The sequence below is a fragment of the Bombus bifarius genome, unplaced genomic scaffold (genome assembly GCF_011952205.1).
Source record: "Bombus bifarius isolate JDL3187 unplaced genomic scaffold, Bbif_JDL3187 scf7180000007996, whole genome shotgun sequence".
In the NCBI taxonomy this organism is placed as follows: Eukaryota; Metazoa; Arthropoda; class Insecta; order Hymenoptera; family Apidae; genus Bombus; species Bombus bifarius.
Window position 1 is genome coordinate 1,839,829 of NW_022884376.1, and position 22,144 is coordinate 1,861,972.

General features: G+C 40.0%; 2 protein-coding genes across 4 annotated transcripts in view; one reads left to right on the top strand and one right to left on the bottom strand.

The window, feature by feature from the left end:
- The window catches only part of LOC117206002 (phosrestin-2-like), a 46,465-nt gene extending 42,192 nt beyond the window's left edge, over positions 1-4,273 (bottom strand). Inside the window, exon 1 of one of the 3 annotated variants that reach the window (XM_033444920.1) lies at positions 4,078-4,273. The gene's annotated coding sequence lies outside the window, so the exon portion shown is untranslated. Of the gene's footprint in view, positions 1-3,900 lie in introns of all 3 variants that reach the window. The other 2 variants (XM_033444919.1, XM_033444921.1) reach the window with 2 other exon arrangements.
- Positions 1-20,089, top strand: part of LOC117206009 (14 kDa phosphohistidine phosphatase-like) — a 63,102-nt gene extending 43,013 nt beyond the window's left edge. Inside the window, exons 3-4 of the mRNA XM_033444931.1 lie at positions 18,934-19,061; positions 19,909-20,089. Of these exons, the coding sequence (XP_033300822.1) occupies positions 18,934-19,061; positions 19,909-20,001 (221 nt within the window). The 3' untranslated portion in view covers positions 20,002-20,089. The remainder of the gene's footprint in view (positions 1-18,933; positions 19,062-19,908) is intronic.
- The last annotated feature ends 2,055 nt before the right edge of the window (positions 20,090-22,144 follow it).

Genomic DNA, 22,144 nt, shown 5'->3' on the forward strand with positions numbered 1-22,144 from the left:
CATAAAATTCTTTTATCGAAGCATCCTGGTGAGTGGAAGACGAAAAGCACTCGCTGATAGATTAGTTGCGAAAATATTGTTCGCGCAACAGGATCGCGTTCTGTTCTTCAAGTATAGCGTAGTTAAGAAAATTTCACGTAGATCTAACAATCTGGAAAGTGGATTCTAAGAATAACTGCTATGCAATTTGCTATTTTCCATACAACGCACATATATTATGATATTTCAATTCACAAGCGATCTTTTTATCTACTTTTCTGAGATTCAGGCTATCGTATAAGATACGTACAATTCTGCATGTTAATCAAATCAAAAAGACAATTATCTTGTATCTTTTTTTTTTTTTTTTGAGAAATGTAATATATCTATGTAACCATGGAATATTATGAGCTAATTCATGAAACGATATCATACACTGAGGATTATTTGTTCGCAAGTATCTTTGTTATATCTTTCGAAATCATGCTTGAAGTTGAAGAAGAGCTAAATGTACACGTATTTCTCGACATACCTCGAAAGTATCATTTACAATTTCATTATACCTCTTCCATTAACTATACATTTTTTACCTTAAAGAAACTTTGTCCTCCTGTCGGAATACAGATAAACCACTATTACGAACAGAACAAACTTGCTCTCTGATTCAAATTCTAAATAGGAATACCGAATGTAGGTCTCTAATCCAGATCTGTCTAACACGTAGCTTGAACTTAGACTACATTTCGTTTGCATTCAATATCGTGGCTGATGAGTCGTCAACTTTGACGGCTAGAACTTTCTCGTTAGTTACCTCAGGCCGATCCTTGCAATTTACGTAGATGTTCTCGTTACGCGAAGTTGAGTCGACGATAACACATCAACCAGTTGACGACAACGGTCGAATGTTCACGAAGGTGCCTAAAACGCGTTGAATTTACGACGGAAGTTGGCTTAATCAATTCCTCGCGAATAGAATGAGCTGTCGCGCGCGAGAACGCCCACGAAATTTTCAACGTATAATCCTTACGCGAGAGATTTCGTAATTCCGTTGCATTACGCTGGATCGTGGCAGCCGACAGTCCCGCTATTTTTCCAAGGGATTAAAACGATTTAGGCTGATGATCAAACCCGTTAATAATTCAAGCGCACGACCCTCGAGCTCGCTATTAGTTAAAAAACGTCCTCTCGATGATTAACGACCGATACAGTACAGAATTGGGTCGAAAAATTTTTTGTACTTTTTTTTGGTCATTGAAAGGAAAGAAATAAATTTAAATATAATTTCTATTAATTAGTTTTTAATGCAATTTTCGATATTCATTTATCTGATAATCGATTTAAACTATCTACCGATTGTTTCATTTTTATTATGAAATTATACTTTATCTGTAGTGGGATTATACGGGTTTTAGATTCGGTGTATCGACTATTTTTCCTGTATGAAAGTTTTATAAAGATTTAAACGAACTACCGAGCGACTGTGAAAGTTGCCATCGCTATAAATTTTATCATCTAACACTTGTACGAAATACGTAAATCTCTAACGATGCATTTTGTAATGTTTCGAATAATTCATCGATCAAGTTTTCAACAGTAGATAATTTTTCAAGTAATATTACACCACTTTTTTACAGACTTTCATTATTACAAAATATATTTTTGTCCATCTCGCATCATTTTATATTCTCTCTCTTATCATGCTTCGAAAAGGTTATTCTTTTTCTGGTTCAAATATACGTACATTTCAACTAAGACTTATGATTTATGGAAATCCCTGAATAAAATTGCGAATATATAAATCTGATGACAAAACTTTCCGACTAACTTAACACAAACATACATTAGCGTTATATAGCGATAAATCGGTGAAATTCTACGCAATTAGCGATTAGCTGGACGATTAGATCTCTTATTTAATCTTCGATGCGTTCACGTGCTTCTCTAGCTAAACTGTCGATGGTCTTGTTGACTTTAGGATGTTTAGTGTAAGGTGAACTCTCAGGAGAATTTCCCTGATCTCCAGAGATTAGAAAGCATAATTAATCGCGAATTAATTCGAAGACACGCGTCGCGAGACTAACGGTGAATCGAATTCAGGCAGCAGAGACCATCGCGTCTCTCTTATGGTTGATTCGGTGAATTATTCGTTTCTATAACGGCGAGCTATCAGACAAATAAATTTCTAAAGCAGGGCAGACTTCGCCTACTCGGTTTTTGGGCCGTCTTAAAATTCCATAAGCCATGGTATCCTGTTTGCTCATACATTTTTCATGAGCGTGTTTGCGCAAGAACAATGAGATGCTTCCTGATACATCGAACGACGTCATGAGTCAGGATTATCGATACCAGAGTGCACTTTGCATACGTAAAATCGCTTTCACGGTTTCCTTGCGCGGTTTGCATCGTCGAGCTATAACACGACGTATTTATTGACCAGGGAACGAATACAAACAGTGTACGGCATAACTCAATTTATCTGAACTCATTCGAAGACAAACAGTTTGTATAACTGGAATTTGTATAATAAGAGTTCACCGAGTTTCACACTAGCGAAGTATTTGGACACCTGGTGTAATTTGATCAAGAAGTTGATATCTTTATTATATTTGCAATGTTGCGATGGAAGAATTCCGTTGCCTGTTCTTTGCCTCTTTCTACAGCCGCGATCAAACGCTCTATCAGGTTTAAACCGAAAGAAGCAATTCAGCAGACACGCGCAACAATAACTTTAATCCGCGTGTCTCCACAAGACAAATTTTCACGCACTTTCGATTATATACTGTGACAAAAATAAGCATTGTCGTACCCTTTAAAATGGAATAACTTTTGTAAAATTGGACCAAACGATCTGATTGTTGTGAAGGATAGAAGGTTTAATTTGTTGGATGATATACATAAATAATTAAAAAAACAAGATCAGAATCGCGAAAGAGATCTGAAAGTCAACCAACCCTTAACATCCTTTTCATCTGAGCTTGCAATGAAGACTCAAAAAGTTCATCTTGTGGATCTGTGTCAGTCATACACGCGCTGAAGATTTGATCGAAATAAATCAACGTTGTTATGAGTTGCTGCGAACGGTTTAAAGTGGTCAAAATCACAGTTTTTTTACTAGACTTTCGGTCTATGGTTCTACGACTATAATAAATCTAAATCTTTCGATACCTGTCGTTCGTTTCTGTACCAACTGATTTTGATAAAATATTAAGCACGTAACATAAATCTACACGACGTATTTTCTAAATTTTCATTCAGGTTCAGATAAAAAAAGTTATAAAAAGTTCTAACTTCTAAAAAAAAAAAAAAAAAAAACATTAAGTCGCTTTAAAAAAGTTACTCCATCTTAAAGAGTATACCGATATTTATGTTCGACAATGTAGGAATTATTCAACATTTAGGAAGTACACGGTTGCCTGGGATAAGTTTACAGGACTAAATTAAATTACAGAGTTTCGTTTGAAGTATATTTTGTGTATTTACAATAATTTAAAAGCGTATGTATTCGTTCATGTAATAGAAGTTCAGGTTCAGTTAAGCAGGCTCAAATAGTAGGAAGCCATTTAATCGGACGCGAAGTAAACTTTCGTTCGGAAAAATGCAGTTCAGATAAATAAAGTCCTACTGTACCTATCATTGGTAGTTTATACCGATCTTCGAATCGTCAAAAGCTTGCTCTTCGTCTAAATCGTTCAATTTTTATCGAAAATTTTCCTTACAACGTGATTAAATTAGCTCCTATTCTTTTTTCCTTCTTTTGTTATAGTAAATCAATCTAATGGCTCGCCTAACTAAGGATTCGCGTTCCATTATCGCGATATCATTTACAAAATGGAATAATCCGTTATCAAGTTTGACAAGCGAAAGGGGCTCGAACAACGCGGCGAATAATGAAAACGCCGCGGGAATTAAATGGGAAATTACCTGTCCTTTCGGCTATACCGTTGCGAGCGCGGAAAAAGTACGTCCAAATATATCTTTTAACTACTTCTAGTACTTCCAAAATCTGTTTCAACAGCAGATTTCTATTACGAGGTGGGAATTCCGGTTTTTGGATTTTGACTTCTCACGAACAAGACCACGTCGGTTTATTTTACTTACGAGCACTGTTTACACCGCGCCACTAGTTGCTAGATCACTGACGCTACACTGTAAACAAACCATCTATCGAATACCGCGATCTTTATTACATCGGTTCTCGATCATCCATCTTACGTATCGATCACTTTCTCGAAAGATTGTCTCACAACTTTTCAACTCTTCGAAACATCGTTCCCGCAAAACCTTGAAACGTAAGCCTTTCACGAATAAGTTACGAATCTCGAACCCTAATTCGATCGTTGTTCTTTATTCATTTCTGTTGTCGCTTCTAATTTTTGTTCTACGTAGAACTTTGGAAAGATTCGATAACGAGTGATTAACGAAAAACTCGAGCGATTCTATGGGATATGTCCTGAACGTTCATTGATTTGGCGCAGTTTATGATTCGCGATTGACGTGCTTGATGGAATTTTACGAGGTTGGTTGTTTTTATTTGTCCGCGAAGCGCGGTTTTTTCGCCAGGGCCGCGAACAAGTGGTAAAGCTCGGCGTTACGCCCGACGTCCGAAGTCCAGCACGGCTCGCCGACTACTGAGCCATTCGACGCAGGCGTCGAGGCGCCTGGTCCCTTCACGCGATCTCCTGCTCACTTTCTCACCGAATAGCTCTTTTTCAAACTACCTGTTTACCAGTTGCGCCAATTTTACACCAACTCTAACTGTTATTCGGAAAGTCTAATTGGTTACGGTACATTTAATTATCTTTTCGTTGGATGGACAAACGATTCTTTTCCCTTTCACCAAAGAGAATGTATTTTTGATCAGATAACGAATTTATCAAGCGCGAATCATCATCAACGATCATAATCGCTTGAGTGATCAGCCCGTGGAGGAAAATGAAACACCAGCGTGTTACAGAAATCACGTTGCAGAAATTACAATGACGAATTATGCGTGGCGTATCTCCAAATAAAGCATACACGATTAAACTTTTAATTATTGTAACTGAAGTTATTCAGCCGTGATGTACGTCATTTAAAATTCGCTTGTTTTCATGTTTTTTTAACGAACAATATTTATTTATCTCGACTTTACTTTTTCCCCGTTGGAATAGTACGATTTATGAATAAAAATGAGTAGCTATTTTTTAAACTTTTTAAATTTTCCAATTTTGCAACGATCACTTAAGAAACAAAAATTCTTTCGTTTCAAACATTTTTTTATCGGAAATCTTTTCTCTCCGACTTCCTACTTTCATTTTCTGTGTTTTATTCGTTATTGGTGATATCACGGTCGATCGTATCGAATAATTCAGTTGGTCAGAATAAACGGAACGTCCTGCACGAAAGTACCGCGTGGCAATCCGACATGGCGATCGGAAAAAGCAATTGCCAAACAACAATTCCAGGTCAAACAACCAAACTTCCTAGTATCGTGAATAATTTCACTCGATATATAAAAATATCGTCGTACCGCATATTACGCAGAGTCGTACTACACGTACATACTTCTCATCCCATTCGAAACGTGTTTCTTCAAGGTAATTCGCATTCACCAAACTTATCCACTTTCACCGTTTTGACCATTCTCGTTCCGATCTGCATTTCGTATTCTTTGCTCGGGATTCTTCGATGATGATTTCGAGATTTCAACCTTGACGAGGCTGCCAGGGAGTTGGAGGTCGCGTGCGTAGAAATCGTATCATTTCAGTCAGCCGAGAATACCACGCGAGTAGGTAGGTTCTCATCCAGCTCTTTTCCCCAGATTCCTGCCGTCTTCGACTCTGCTCAATGTTTTCACCCTCCGCAACCTTCTGCGTGATTATCGATTCTCCGGTTCGTGTATAGCACTCGCCTGTGCGTCTTTAAGGATATAGCGAGAGAATCCAGCCACGTTCCAGTGAGAATTATCGTAGAGTTAAATTATTTAACGATAAAATGGAAATGAATGATCAAAATTCTACGTGTAACTTAAGGGATCCTCCCGAAGTGACGCCTGAAAAAAACCAATCTTTTTTACCTTTTTCCTTTTCCCTACATTCCGAATCAAACTACCGATTTTTCTAAACGCATTTCCCAAATCCCATATCATCTAAGACATCACGCGTTCCGATTAAACTAAAGAAAAAAAAATATATATATTTTTTTAAGCGAAAAATATGCGTATTTATCTCACAGGCGAAAATCGTTATTCCACAAAATGAAATGTATTTGTCAGAAATTTTTCTGGCAATTTTGAGAATTACGTTTTAAAATTTCATGGACATATTTTCCAGATGCTACGCTATCAGAAAATTCAAAAAACCATCGATTTGTCCAATTCGGCGTACCAGTAAAACTTCTTAACATTTTTGTCTGCATTTTTCGTCATATGGTTATGAATTAAAAGACTCGTGGAGCGTTATTCGATCGTGAACGTTATTCTGTGAAATTATTTTCGATTTCACAGAAAAACCAGTTCTCGAGGAGGAATTCAGGTTTGGAACGGCGATAAGCTCGATCAATTTGTGCGACATGCATTATTCATTAACCGCGAACCAATGTAAGTCTGGGGAGCGTGTGAGCAAACGAGAGCACGATCAAAGGTCATCGTATAATTAGCGTGGATATTGATATAGAGACGTAAAACGCCTGTTTGCTATCAAAGGTATTAAGCGCGAGAAGCATAGAAAAATTTCACTAAAATACAATCGATCGCTTTTGATATGCAATTATATTTCAATTCATAAGCTCTTCGAGAGATTCCTCGAATTTCTCGCAATAACGGAACCGTGGAATCATGTAGCAAGTCAAACGTTACAAACGGATGTCACAGGTTGCATTGTTGCGGCAGATAAGCGTACCATATTTGATTGACGCGGCGTTTGCTGCAAGGCGACTCGTGTTCTCTAATTGACAAGATCCCGGAGCTTCGAGCCGAAGTAGCTGTCACGACGCGTTTGTTTCGAACACTAAAACGCGTTAATTTATCAGCGTCAAAGACGTGGAAGGCAATTTGAAAATCGCCTCGTCTATTTTTCAAGAAAATACGTAAGAGAATAATCGAACGATGTTCTGTAAAAACCTACCAATCCTCGATGATGTGAAATTAAGTAAATTTAGATTGAATATATTAATTAAAAAATAAAAAAGAAAAAAAGAGAAGGTAATGCAATTGGCCCCATAAAGCCAATTCTACTTAAGAAAATTAAGAATCGTTCAATATGACCGAGTCGTGTTATTCTTGGAATTTGGAGGGAAAAATTAAATCAGAGAATTAATTCACCATCTGCTTCGTTTTTTAATGTTCTTCGGAGGTTCAAAGATAGATATTTGATGGATTACAGAGAAATTTTGTAAGATAGATATTTCATGTATAAGCTTGTAAAAGAAGGAATGACATTGGAGGAGAGTTGCTGAGGAAGAGGAAGGTCCCGGATGACTAATAGCTATCGCATGAAACATTTAGAAAAGAAATGACTCTTCAAGGATACTGACATTTATAATACATAATCATAATCGTGGCGCATGATGTCGCGGTAGGCTGGTATCTAACGTTGGTTATTTTGTAATTCGCGATGTTAACGATATCACTACAACTTTTTAAAGGTTTTAGTTAAAAAAAAAAAAAAAAAAAAAGAAGCAAAATTTGTCGATATCTAATCAAAGCTAGATAAGTTCGATAAAATTTCCGGGAGATGTTCCGACGACGGTCATAGCTTTCATTTCGCGGCAAGTTTCAAGAAAGACGCGCGGATGCGACCACGTTACGGCTAGAAACTTGGATCGAACAGCGAACTTGCTTGACGTCGATTTCCTGGGAGTTTCGACGTGAACGATTTCTTGGAAATTCTGGCATTCATTTGTTCGCGTGTCCGATATTTCATTATCGAGTACTACTCTCGCTGCGGGATCGTAAACCTCGAAGCTCGATACACCGACTTGTGTGAATGGCTCGCGGCTTCCGAGATTGTCAAACTTCTCCGGATACAATCTGTACATAGTGTGCAGGTACGTCGGTCGTGTTTTCATCGGAATCGATTCAACTACAAAACTCGCCCGCCAGGCAACCAACGTCCGGGAAGACGAACAATAACGATGCAAACGATAAAACCATCGAAATGGACCAATGGGGTGAATAGGAATCGAGCGTACCTACGATTTCCTCTTCGCAAACTTCGGTGTTAGAGACACGATAACGATAACCAACTGGACCGAAACGGAGGTTACGAGTTGAAGAAGGTTGTCCAAGCGTTGTAGATTAATTTGACGTTTCTATATAACTGAATACATACAGTCAGGAAATATATGCGGCTTTAATCTCAAGAGGAATTTTAGTAAGAAAATACCGAGTTTGCGCCAAGTGTAACATAATTGTTGAAATATAGAGTAACAAAAATTATCACCGTACACGCAGCAAAATAATACGAATTACAGCCGCAAGCGGAAAATATTTTGCTGTCTTTCGCGACCTGCCTTTTCTAAATTTCCTTGTTCGAGATAGTAATTCCGGAACGCTGTTTGCGCACAGTGAGGTACAAAGCAGATATTACGTCTGTATAACAGCATTCACGTCCCAAGGCAATGCGTTACCTTGTAAGTAAGCATTACCAATTTTTCATTACTAATATTAATTTTTTTATTAGATTAAATCGAATAATATTTTCCCATAGATAATTGAACCTCATAGCCCGCAAATTCCATAATAATTAATTCGCCATTAAGTTATTAATTTCCATCAAATTCCGACGAATGAATCTAAATAGCAGAAGGGAGGGAGTTATCCTGGCTCATATATGAATCACGAGATCGCGAACATGCTAAACTTCCGATGCAAAGTTATGCCCTTTGAAGGTTTATCTTGTTATCAAATTTATTAACAGCTGAGATACGCTTCTACGTTTATAGGAAGGTTTCACGCGACCGAATAACATTGGATATTCTCCCACGTTTCCTTTGGATACTCGAACGATTAAAGCAGCTTCTGACGAGACAAGATCCTTCGTCTAATTTCCCGTACGATTCTCATCCGTAAGAGATGGACTTCGTAGAGTGGTCTTTATTCGTTGTCTAAGGATATTCTCACGGCCTGTCCTTGACACTCGATTTCAGCGTGCTTGAAATATCATACTCTACTTTCCCTTAATCCTTCCCACAGTAATACGTTCTAACGATAGTTCCCACGCTATGCCGATTTCTATTTCACACGTTTACTGCTCGTAAGTATCTGAACACTCTGGCCGATTCTTGCTAACAAAACGTGAATTTTCCCAAACTAATTACATTACTGATAAACAAATAATTAGAACGAATGCTTCCTAACTATTTCGGAATAAGCAGATTGTAAATGTGAATTATAATATATATTTTTATTTATCGTATGCAATACTACGTACATTAATTTTTTAAAATATATATGTGTTCGGATACTTTTCACGGGGAGACTCTAATTCGTTGCTTCGTAACCGGTGAAACAGTCCATGGTAGGTTGGGTAAATCGACCCCAAGAATCGCGATACAAGAGGCGGGATATTCTATCGAAAATAAGGATAGCCTCGTCGGTCATTTTTTCATCCCCTTTTCGACGATCCTTCGTGAAAAGGAAACCGAGCAAGTATTCGATTACGTGATAAAATATTGCCACACGAAATCTCGCCAATCATCGTGAGAACCACCCTCGATCGTCGGAAGCAAAAGCTACAGATCGCTTGGAAAAACTTCGATTATCGGCCAAACTCTTTCGTCTCCCTATTTATCCACGTCTTGCGGCCATCGTAATTCATCTCGCCGTCAATGTAATTTCTACTTCATTTCCGTGTTTCATATTTCAGTTAGAAATACAAGTGTTCGCTTTCTTTGGTGTCATAAAAAAATTCGCTGGATCTATGACGCACGTTTTCTACAGAATACATCCGTTTCTTACGTATCTACGAGGAAATCTGCTCCGTTGTAAAACTTCTCGATTAACATTCGTCTGACGTCAATACGTTGAATGCAGGACCATTTTCACTGTTCAGACTACGCGAATCATCGATCGTCCATACTATTGCAATTGTATTATACATCGACTGATTATATTTTGTAGAATTTCACGATCGTGTTCCGTTTTACACGAAATAATTACAACGGTCCGATCTAAATGAGAAGTTCAGCGTGGGTCATCGATGGCACACGCGGTATTCAACGCGTTAAAGGACGTTTCGCGTAATAAAAGCGTCGTCTCGTTTTACAGTTTTCGTTATCCGCCGTTTCTTCTTCCGATTTCGCGGGATTACTTTGGCTTTTACGTCGCTGTTCTAGAAATAAATTAACTCTCCGGCTATGCGTTTCATCAGAGAGAAAGTTTTATTGGCCGGGCACAGTGATCCTCCGTCCATAATCGAGTAACCCGAGTTTTAATCTCATGAAGATTTACTTTTATCCTTTGTGTGCAACTTTCCACCTTGCAGATGGAATTTGATAATAGACACAGTTCTCTGACGTAATAATACGCCACAGAAACGAAACGATATTTGTAATAAAAAGTTTTGAAAGTTTTCTTTAACCTTTCTCATATGTTCGAATTAAGAGCGTATCTTACTCGGTATCGTGGGCGCCGATCCAGATGTCCGTCAGAGGAAACGAGATTACGAAGTTTTACGTAAGCCAGTTGGAAAATCGGCTTGTGACAAGCCGTCGGCGAAAGTTAGGTTTACATCACTGCGGCCCATGGAACCGCCAAACTTGAACCATTCTCACGTAAAAAAAGACATCTTAATACGGATGGAACTTATTTTACTTTTCTCTCGCATCTTTACGTCTTTCTCTTTTGTGCCCTTCCGATCGGGTTTGTTTTCTGAATAAACACGAGCTGCAGGACACAGTTGTAAAACCTAACCCAACTACACCGATGGAAAAGTCGTTCGGTGTACCTTGAACCATTTCTCCTATCTTTGCTAGGTTTCTATTATGTAACGGCAAAGTTTGTTCAGATGCTCGTTCATCCGGTAAATACCGTGATTAATCGAATGCATTGAAAAGCATCGTCCATAAGACGAGTTTTCAACGCTTCGGCGATTTAATTATCAGCAAGTATTTCTATCGATGGATCAAAGTATTTGTTCCATTCTCGGCTGGTACACGCTCGAAAATTTTAATCGATTTCCAAGGACGTTAAACAAATTGCGCTAGAACAGATTATCGCGAGTACAATCGCGATCAATCGTCCCGTTAATTGCTTCTTACGGCGAAACGTGTGTCTCGATGGCGTAATCTTCTTGGATCCGGCTGAATAGATTATCGTCATTAGGCGATTAGCACGACGCGGATCGTTCGATCGCCCGATTTAATCCATACCTGTTATTTTTCATTATTTTCGGAGATCAAGCGAGAGTTTGAAACATAAACTGAAAATGTCGAGACTGCAGCGATGTTGTTGGTTCGATCGTTTGTAGGAGAGTGATCGTAATCCTTCGACCGGTAGGTTGACTTTTTGCAGAATTTTTCGGCGGTAGCTCGACGAGTGTCATTGTACATCGCTGTATATATTATCGGAGCTGCAAAATTCCGCGCAAGTCCTTCAAACATTTATGATTGAATTTGCTTGCAAAATATAAATTTCACGCGTGGGCGAATCGAACCAAGAGTCACGATAACCTTTAATCTTCTAGATGAACGTTGATTCTCGTCCGATGTATTTTAAATTGCAACTTCGCTCTCGTTGGTATAAATTTCCGGTCTCTCTGAGCGACCTACGATGTTGTTTCCAGACTTGGCGAAACGAGCCCCAAAATTCTAGCAAACTTATTATCAACTGAATATCCGTCTTTAATTCACGACCAACATTTTCCACTCCTCGTTTCACGACTTAATCAATCCGGTGAGCGTGTCACCCTAAAACTGCTAATTGCAAATGAATATCGCCAGAGTGCTAGTGGCATCGGACCTTAATTTCGAAAATTTGAAAGCGGCATTGAGCGTGTCGCGGGCGAATTCACATCCCAAGGACGGCCATATCCCTTCACGGTTACAACCTTTCTCCCTTGCTCGGGATAATGAACTTGAGGGCGATGATTATACCGTCCTAATTAACTTCCCTCGACCTTTTTCACGCCTGCAAACTCGCTCGCCGATAATTGGACCGTGGTTCGAGTCGGCCGAATCGCAGCGTGCTGCAATCGCGTTTGCTTGTCTCTCGATGAAACGTTTTCGACAGGTTGGCTGGAGCTACAGCACGGCGGAGTGCAAAATTCTCGTTCGACGATTTGCTTTAGTCAAACGTTCGTAAACGTCCATGCGTAAAAAAGAGAGAAAATCACGGCGATTTCCGAGTTGCGCGATGTTCGTTCGCATGGCGAACGAAATCAACCAGTCCATTTCCTTGTCCCATTTCCTGCTTTATTTCATTCTCCCGTGGCAGTAGCGACCTTGGAGAAAAGCTACATTCGCGGTGGTTGTCGATGGATGGACCGGAGATTCGATCGTTGTGTCTTCTCTTCTGGTTTAATCGTGGTTTTTCATCTCGTTGCGTGATATTTCGCCGAAAGGACGATATTTCATCGAATCGCGCGTGTAAATCGATGCCATAAATCTTGAGTTGCAAAGCTGGAAGCTCGTGACAGCGAAATTGACCCGTCTCACCTGCATAAATCAGTTGCGCGTTTTCGCGCTGCAGAATATCGTCTGACGTGATTATCGAAACTTCTGGACAGGTTTTCATCGTGGACACCTTAGACGTTTTGCCGAATGCCATTTTGATCGGATAAAATGTCTTCTGTTGCTTCGACTAGCGACTTCTTTTTCGTAGAGAAGGCTACAGTTGCCATTATGATAACGACACCCACGAACTCGTCGTTCGCATTTACTGATACCTTTCAGATATAGAAATCGATAAACGTTTCGAGACTGGTACAAAAATAATTAAATCTGATTCTTCCTATTTTCTCGTATTTTATATTTGTAACAATCGAAGCTAACATGTCTCTACATTTTTTTATACGAACACGGGTACTTATGACACAACGAATTTGAGATTGTCTAGATCCTAAAATCATGTTTAAGATCTTGTCTAACAAATGTTTGCGGATAAATTTTGAATAGAACCACGTATATTATCGTATATTTACGACGAAGGATCAAAACAGATTTTTCTGCTGCGGAAACCAACTCCGGCGAAGCCAGAGCTCTTTCACCTAGCAACCGGAAGCTTCTCGGCCCTCTACCTTTACCGTGTTTTGCACTTAGCGATTTACCCGGCCGTGCTTTTAGTACCCACCGAGAGACCGAGATACCCCTTCCTTATCGATTTCTGGTAATTTCCAACTCACCCCATTCACCCTTTCTGACAATATTGCGGCTGATATATACAGCGTACGTTCACGTCGTCGATCTTCTGGTGGCCTATAAATGCCGTTGTGCTTTCTAACGACATCACTCGCTACAGCCTTTATTTTAATCACAGATTTACGCATCCCTTGTCCAGCGCCTCCGGATCCAGCGATAGTCGGATCGAAGATGAATTTTTTAACGAAAGAAAAGTCGAAAATCTGATCAATTAGGCGATTATTTAGGTGTGTTATGTCGCGTAAGACATCTGCACTCCATCCCTCGCTGCTGGACAGCCAACGGTCTACGTACCGTCACTCCGACCCTCGATAAATCTAAGGATCCACCATAAACCTTTAACTTTTAACTTCGTTGTGTCAACGTATGATTTTCGGTCAATCTGTTTGTCCCGAAGGATTTTTTAATCTTAGAAATATTTTCGGTGCACGGCTGGTTTTTAGAAAAGTCCTAAGAATTACGGAGAAAGCGGGTAGTGACCTAACGAAAAAGGCGGTTATATATCTAACGGAAAATCTGGTTTTTCCCTTAAACAATGACACCAACTAGCAACGTTGGTAGGAGGTTTCCTTTCCCTCTCATCTCTCGTTAACACTGACTAGAACCAATGGACATCGCAGATCGTTACCCTCGCCTTGCTAACGAAAAGCGTGAGCAACGAATCCGCTTTCTTCGTTCAAACACCACACCCACACCGAGTTTTCCTCCGTAATTGCATGAGAGCGGAACGTCAGTCTCCTCTACTGTTACGTCAACTACAACTAGAAACTCAACTATAAGGGCCTTACTCGACTACCGACGAATATTGTGCAAGTGTATCGCATCTTCGTACGCCAAATCATTGTCTACCACGTATATCATACGCAACGGTGTAACTCTTAAGTGTTGAAAGTATATAGTTTATAACCCTGTTAATCGCAGCGTTATACCACCTCAACCACCCCTATTATCTCAATGGAAATCAGGGGATCGATCTATTCGCGGCGTCGATTATTATAATCGTAACGGGAATTTACGACTGCCGTTGACGCGTTTCCTCGCGATTGCGTCTCCCCGCGATTGGTCGAAAATACAAGGTGGATGATAGAATTTAGATGGATGTTTCAGTTCAAAATTTGTCGACGGTGATCGTGTGAAGCGCGATTCGCCGTGTTAACGAAGTTACCATCTCAAACAGCAAGGAAAGGCTGGCAGTATAATTTTAAAATAACCAAATAGTCTTTTCGCACGAGAATTATCCAATACCGACCGTGTAGTCCTATCTTTATTTTTCATTTTTATTTCTTCATTATTCAGCGTCGACGTACTCGGGTCGCTTCCGCCTCGCGTCGAAACTTGGAAAAACGAAAGCACGGAATTAATGGGATACGCTGCGTTTAGATGGGTCAAGATAAACGTTTTTTCGTCAAGGTTTTACTACGGACGGGTCGTGGTCGCCTCGTTTGTCACGCGTGTTACCAGTCTCCTTCTATTCTTTTTTCTTTTCCGGTTCTTCGTCCAATCAAAAAACGATAGCACCGAAGAAAACCACTCGACAACGTTGTTCTCCCGCCCCCTTTTTTTTTTAAATTTACTGCACGATTTATAGCGATATTTCATCCCTTTCAATCTCAAACCGAGACCGAGCTTTTTCGTCGATTCTGTGTCCACCGTTTCTGTGAAATTTATGTGCGTCGTCTGAACGTCGGACAATGAAATCGCGTTTAATATGCACGGGTGTTCTGTCATCAGCGATACCGGCGAGTATACAACCAACGTCAACAGAGAACCACTCTTTTGTCACGTTTTCTTCTTCTTTTTCCCTTCCCTTCCCGGATCTGGATAATTGATTTCCCGCTACTCGATAATTCCCTTCATTTATTTCCCATCTTCGCGTCTAACTTCGTTCCAAGTTTCTTCGAAATTATTTACGACCTCTGGTTTACGAACTTCTTCGTAGGACGTGTGTTTCACAGCGTAAGAATACGACGAAAGTTATTTTTTCTCCAGGGTTAACGAATATTACAAAGTACAGTCGTCCTACAAGGAAACGATTTCCATGCGAAAGAAACAAGGGTCACGTACGAATATCCACAGTTCTTGGCGAAATATTCATTCGTTTCGTGTCTTCTACCTTTGGAAATCGAACTATAATGTAAAACCTTCCTTATCGAAACAACGATGGGAATCGGATTGACAACCTGGATTCTCGTTGCATAAAGAAACACACGTGTTGGCAGATAAGGATAGCTTTATTAAAGAATGATTCTAGAAAGCAAACAATCTGTGCGTTTGCAATTCGTTTGCTCGATACTGTGTTTACTATGCAGATTCGTGACGTCGATATTGCGCAAGGATCAATGGAAAAGATAAATACGACGCGCTCGTTGAAATTAAACGAGTTCGTTCGCGTTCCTTCGAAATGAGAATCTTTAAAAAAGATCTTTAAAAGAGAGATCTCGCTGATCGTATCAGAGTAGAGATTACGATCGTGTTCAAAACGGCCAACATATTTGGTAACTTGGAGTGTCTGTTAATAATTCGCCGAGAGATTCGAACTTCCGCGTTCCGTTCGGATTCTCCGCTGGGAGAATTCGATCCGTGTCGGAACTTCGGATTGCGAGCGTCGCGACGTGTTTACGTTTCACAAAGCTCGTCGTGACCACAGGCTTTGATTAACCAGAATTCGACTCGGTAGCGTGGTCTTCGCGCGGAGCCAGTTGTTCCTCCGTGAAACAGAGAATTTCTAATTCTCGTCCGAATCTCCATCTTTCCGGACCGAAGATTTCCTCAATTCCGAAGCTTTCCCGCGCTTTGGATTAACCTTGCTCTTCACAGAATGTGTTTCATTGCTTTTAAAGTACCTTCGTTTTCAAGTATTTTACTTCCGTTAGTCTACGATGTAGACGGTAGATTGGGTTCTACGAGAGATATAAAAATTGTTGGAACCTTGCCAAGAGTTCCAAATCCTTAAACGTAGCTACGGGGTTTATTTGAAAAATCACGAAGTTTATATATTTTTTTTAAATTGTTTAAATATACAGAAGACGTATTACTTGTTGTTGTTGTTTCGAAATTATGTTTTTACTTAAATCTGCCATAAATGTGTAGTAACTGATGGTTTCTTAGAGTAAGGACGAGTGATGATGGTAGAGTTCAAAGTTTAACGTATTTTAATAAGTGATATTCGATAACGAAAGGACAGACTACAATATCGTCGCACGCCGACTCACACTCCGTGTCCGCTCAACTCGCACTCTGCTTCTCGACTGACTCTCTGGCCGTTGTAGCACTCTATTGTCTTTTGCTAGGCCCACCGCACACGTGTTCTACAGACGCTCGTAGCCAGGGTCACGTAGGTCTTTTCGGCAAAGCTATTTACCTGAAGGACCCGGTAATGCATTGATGGAGCCGACAGCGCCTCGGCTCTCCCGACATTGTCTGTAGTTAGCTCGACGTTTCCTAGGCCCTTCTCCCCGATACTACAAATGTGTAGAGGATTGTAATATAGAATAACAAGATCTTGCTGTTGCAACGCGTCAGATATATTTAAAAGAATGAAATAAATTAGTAAATATAAATAATGGCGAGACACGTCCGTACAAACGTATTCGATAAGACAGTGTATAATTGCTCGCTGATAACTCGATCGATAATTCGTAGATACTCGGTATACAGGGTGATTGGTAGCTGGTGGTACAAGCGGAAAGGGGGTGATTCTACGCGAAAAAGGAAGTCGAAAATATAGAATAAAAATTTTTCGTTCGAGGCTTTGTTTTCGAGAAAATCGACTTTGAATTTTCACTCGGTACGCGTGCACCTTATCGCGTCTCGTTATAACGGATCTCACTGTAAATGGAGAAATTAAGGATCTCACTGTCTCGATGGAGAAATTAAAAAAAAAAGAAATTTTTATTCTATATTTTCGACTTCTTTTTTCGCGTAGAATCACCCCCTTTCCGCTTGTACCATCAGTTACCAACCACCCTGTATACTGATTCGCTCGCGATCGCGTCCGTTTACTTATACTGGTCGGGGCAGAGTCGGAAAATTCAAATTCGTCTTTGTTCGACGGTTGCACGCAGCGGCGACATTGTTTTGCCCGGAATTTATTTATTGTTACATTACGTGTATCCTAACGATCTTGATACTCCGAGACGAAACAACAACGTGATTTGAATTGTCCTCTACTCACGTGCCGTTACAAATGCATAAAGTCCACAACGTATCGTCCATAAAGATGCACAATGAAGCGAAAGTTTAGCCGAGCCCCAATTTTGATTTTTACTTCATCGTCTTCAAAGCGAATGTCTTAAGAGACACGACGACATTTGCAACGAAGCATCCGGAGATTATTGCGATGCATGCTGCAGGCGTACAATCTATTCGGTTATTCCAAGACTTTATTCGGTACGCGTGGCGCAAATTATTCCATTAATTAGTCACGAACGAGACGGAAACTTTCGCGCCGTCACCGCGAAATTAAACAGGGAACCCATAATGGAACCTTCGTTTCGACTTCCGACTGGAAATGTCAGTCAGTTTTGGATCGTCAAATACGATGGAAATGTTGATCTTCCATTTATATATATATATATAACTGGCAATCGTACGGTTATTTAATTTCTAGCAATCAGAAAGATATCGGTTTTCCGTTTCATCGACGAGCGGAGATTGCGGAAATGAATTTTCGCGCGAGATATCGCACAATGAGAAATCCAATTTTTACATGGCAAACGGATACGCGCAAAGGGAATGGCCCATCGACTCGATGTTCATCCTCAAACCTGACAGATATCAAGCTTTTTATTTCCAAATTTTGTCACGTTTTATATTTTTTGTTTTTATTTTTTATCAATACTCTGGACGGTCTTTAATTTGCCAAGTTTTCAAGTGGAATAAAATTTCTCGAAGCGGAACTAGCGTACGAGCTGTAAAGATTTAATCGGCGCATTATGCGACGAAACGACTGGATCGAATTCCCTTTCGTTTCGTTCGTCGACTGCCTGTTTCTTTGTTTTAATGCCTTCGTAAAAATGTTATCGTCGTTGGATTACCTCGGCCAGTTATAGCACTGGGCGAAAGTTTTCAACGATCTTAAATATTATTGCTTTTATAACGACTAAACATGTTTATCGAGAACAACGCTTTACGAAGCTACTACTATTTTGTTAACGCATATCTTTACGAGAGAAAATTTTTGTTCACGATGTTACTCGTAGATAGAGAACGTATAAGATTTATTTGTAACGCGATGAAAATCTTTCGCGACGATATCGATGAAAGTTCGATAACTCTTACGTTAATTCGAAACATTAAACTTTAACAAAATCTGAAGAAATAGTCTATACATCGTTCTGATTAGCGGAAGATAATTTCTTCCTATTTTAAATTAAAGTAAGAGCAGGAAAAATTAGTTCAAGAGTATGCTCGTGTACTAATATTTAGATAACGAAGCAGCTCTCGAGGCGATCCTTGCACCATCGTTCTATATTATTTGTATGTTCCTTTAAATATGTCCTTAAATATATGTTATTGTACGAGAAATCAATTTAAGAAATGGAAAAAGAATGACAATTAAAATCTTGATTCTTAAATTAACCTTCGTACTAATCGCATCCTCTTTCTTTGTTGCTTTAGCCAACATTTTTAACGAGGTTGCCGATCATGTGGATACGATTCGTTATTTGAGCTGCAAGTGCCACGGGGGTGGAAGAATCGAGCACGACCCGGACGAAAAGATCATCAAAGTCTACGGATACTCCCAAGTAAATGCAGAGATTAATGAGTTCTAACGAACTTCTCTGTCTAGCTCGATCTAATCGGCTAACTCTTCGTTCTTTTACATGCTACTAATTTACTAATAACCTACCAATGTTCTAACTCCGACATCGTCCACATCGACGCTCCTCTATCAGGCTCGTGCGACTTTCTTCTCGTTATGTAATTTTACTCGCGTCTAGAGCCGGAAAACTCGTCGATAATACGAAGATAATGCGAACGAGGATTTTATTACGTCCATGTATCAGAAAAACTTCGATAAAGCTAATAAATCGCACAGATTTTCTCGTTAAGCGAAGCTCAAGGCTGAATCGAAATTAGATGAAAAGTAAATCCGCGAGCGTGGTAGATAAAATCGAATTTCGCCTGAAACTGTGTTTGTAAGGAAAACTCGGAGCGCCGATGATCATTCACCGGGTTCCTGATCTTAAACGGCCTACGTTGTAGACTAATTATTCCACTTTGAAGACTGGGATGGAGTAGGCGCGCGATAAGATCAGCGAAATTCGCATAAAACCTTATTACATCGCAACCATGATATTCGATGGGTTGAACGAGGTTTATTGGGAGGGGCTGTGGACTTTGGAAAAATGGCTTTCCCGAATCTGGTCGGAGAGACCTCGAGGGGAAGCAATTTTAACGCTGCCTGGGGGTACCGTGTCTTTTTTTCTTTATTCCACGAATCAGAGTGGAGTGTACTTTGGAAACAGATCGCTTCGCGTCGTCCCTGCGTTTCGTGGATCAAAGCACTGTACGGAATTCGTAAACTGGGAAGATCCACGGTTTACGACATCTCTGATAACAGAAACGAAAAAAAGGCTGCTTTATTTTCAGGGCTTCGGAAAGGCAGATCACGAAATGACTGTTGGTCTACTGAAAAAGAAGTACCCCGACTACACGATCACTTGGTCCGACGATGGATATTAGACCGAAGAAGGATTTGTTCTGCGCGTCGCACAACGAGAGAGAGAGAGCGTTAAATGTGTAATTGAATAAAGAGTGTCTATGGCTTCTATTGCCGTTGCCTTGATTCTGTAGATTTCCTATTTAGCGGTAACACGAGCTAATACGATTCAAAACGTTTAATTATACGTCGTTTAATTGCTAATTGCGACTAACAATCTACTCGTTCGAACGGCTACGAAATTAATTTACCGATGTAACTAGTTCTAACTGATAATTCATTCGATTCGGTTAATTTGATGTCGTCGAGCTTGCGTTCTTTCTTAATTAAATTAGTTTGGTTGATAAGCGTTTCATTGAACGATCCGAACGCGAGTTATGGGCGACAAATTCGAATCGGAGCATTAAGTAAGAACGATAGAAGGATAGACGTGACGTTGAATGGAAGTTTGCGTGCTGGTTTACGAAATACCGAACTGTCAAAAAAATCAGCGTGTTCCTTAACTGCTGTTTGCGTTTCCCTATGGCGAACGTAGGAATTATCACAGACGATTCGTCATTGATTATATCACCGAGCTACGAAATAAACGTGACGTTTGTAGTGGCAACCTACCAACGTCTTGCTCCTTTATCGATATAATTCTTAACAACTTTTGTATCTATCGCTGTTCCGTATTCCATACCCGAGGTACGCGAACGCGACCCCTGTTGTCATCATCAGGGATACCTGATATCAGCAGTCATCCAAGGACAAGCTGCGAGACCTTCAAATAGGTCAGCCTCTCCACTACGTCGAAAACCAGAGTACAATGTAAAATAAAATAGAACCCGTATCACTCCTGTACTTAATTTCTTCTTACGAAATCTCTCGTGCGTTACTATTTCCGTTGCGTTAACAATTCCTAGCGTTACCATTGTATTATATTCGTATATCTCGTAGCATATAAGATTTGTAATAGTTGTAGCAAGTTGTAGCAAATAGTTCTTACATTCTTCATTGCTGAATACAAGATTTTGAACAAAAGTTCTTAACACTCGATATTCCATATACTATCCCATTCGGTTTTTATTTTTATTTCTTTTTCGAGCAACTAGAAACAAGTGGAAATTATAGATTCGGTGCTGGCGAATGTGAATCACGAGGAGAGCCATCGCTCACAGCCCCTGAACGACGCAGCAGGGAGGACATATCTGCATGCCGTTGAAAGCCATTCGTTGGCCAGGATTCTGGACCTTCGTTAGCTGCCTTTTTCGCTAAGCTAATTTCGGCAACGGCTCAGTGGCGAAAACGCGTCGTACCGGTCGTAGAAATCAATTTAGAAACTTTTTCGCTGGCTGTACGAATCCACTGTCGCGGACATATCCTCTGCGCTATCCTCCGAGAATCGTAGAGCCGGCCAGGATAATAGGGATTACTCGTATCGCCTGTCACAGAGAACGCGGAGACTCTCGAGTTGCACCAGAAAACCACGTCCGCTCCAATTCCGTGAAAACTACAGTCGAACGACGCACACTCGAGTTTGCCCGCCCTCCAGGATTTTTGCATAAACGATTCGGCACACGATATAAATCTTAAACGACGCTCAACCATGTTCCGCGCCTATTACCGGGCAACCACCCGTGCAGCCGTGCTGTATGATCGGCGTACAGGCGTCTTACCGCGTGTTCAACTAAACGTTTGACCGTATCGCCTCGTGGTCAACGGATCGTAAACTCGTAACGTCCGTAAGGAAATCGCCGCGAGAAAATCGATTCTATGCTGATAAAAACCCGTGACACGGCGCTTTCTCATATTCTACGTTTTGGGGGTTTTCTGGCCGGCCTGACCCCTATACCATTTCCGTGCCGTATACGACGTCATCGATTCAATATACTAGTATCTTGTCGGTGTTATAAAGATCTATTTCTGTATAACCTTTTTTTTTCAAATCCTCCATATATACCTATATATATATATATAGTTTTAAAACGGCTTGCAAATAGATTTACAAACATAATTTATAAGTATTTAATTACAACAATACAGTAAAACTCGCAGTATGAAGTATATAAGTTAAAAAGTATTGTATTTTTGCGTAGATTAATTATTTTTAAATAGTATTGTATAAATTGTTAATTTGTATGAATATTATAAAACCGGCGGCATTATATCAATTACGTTATATCG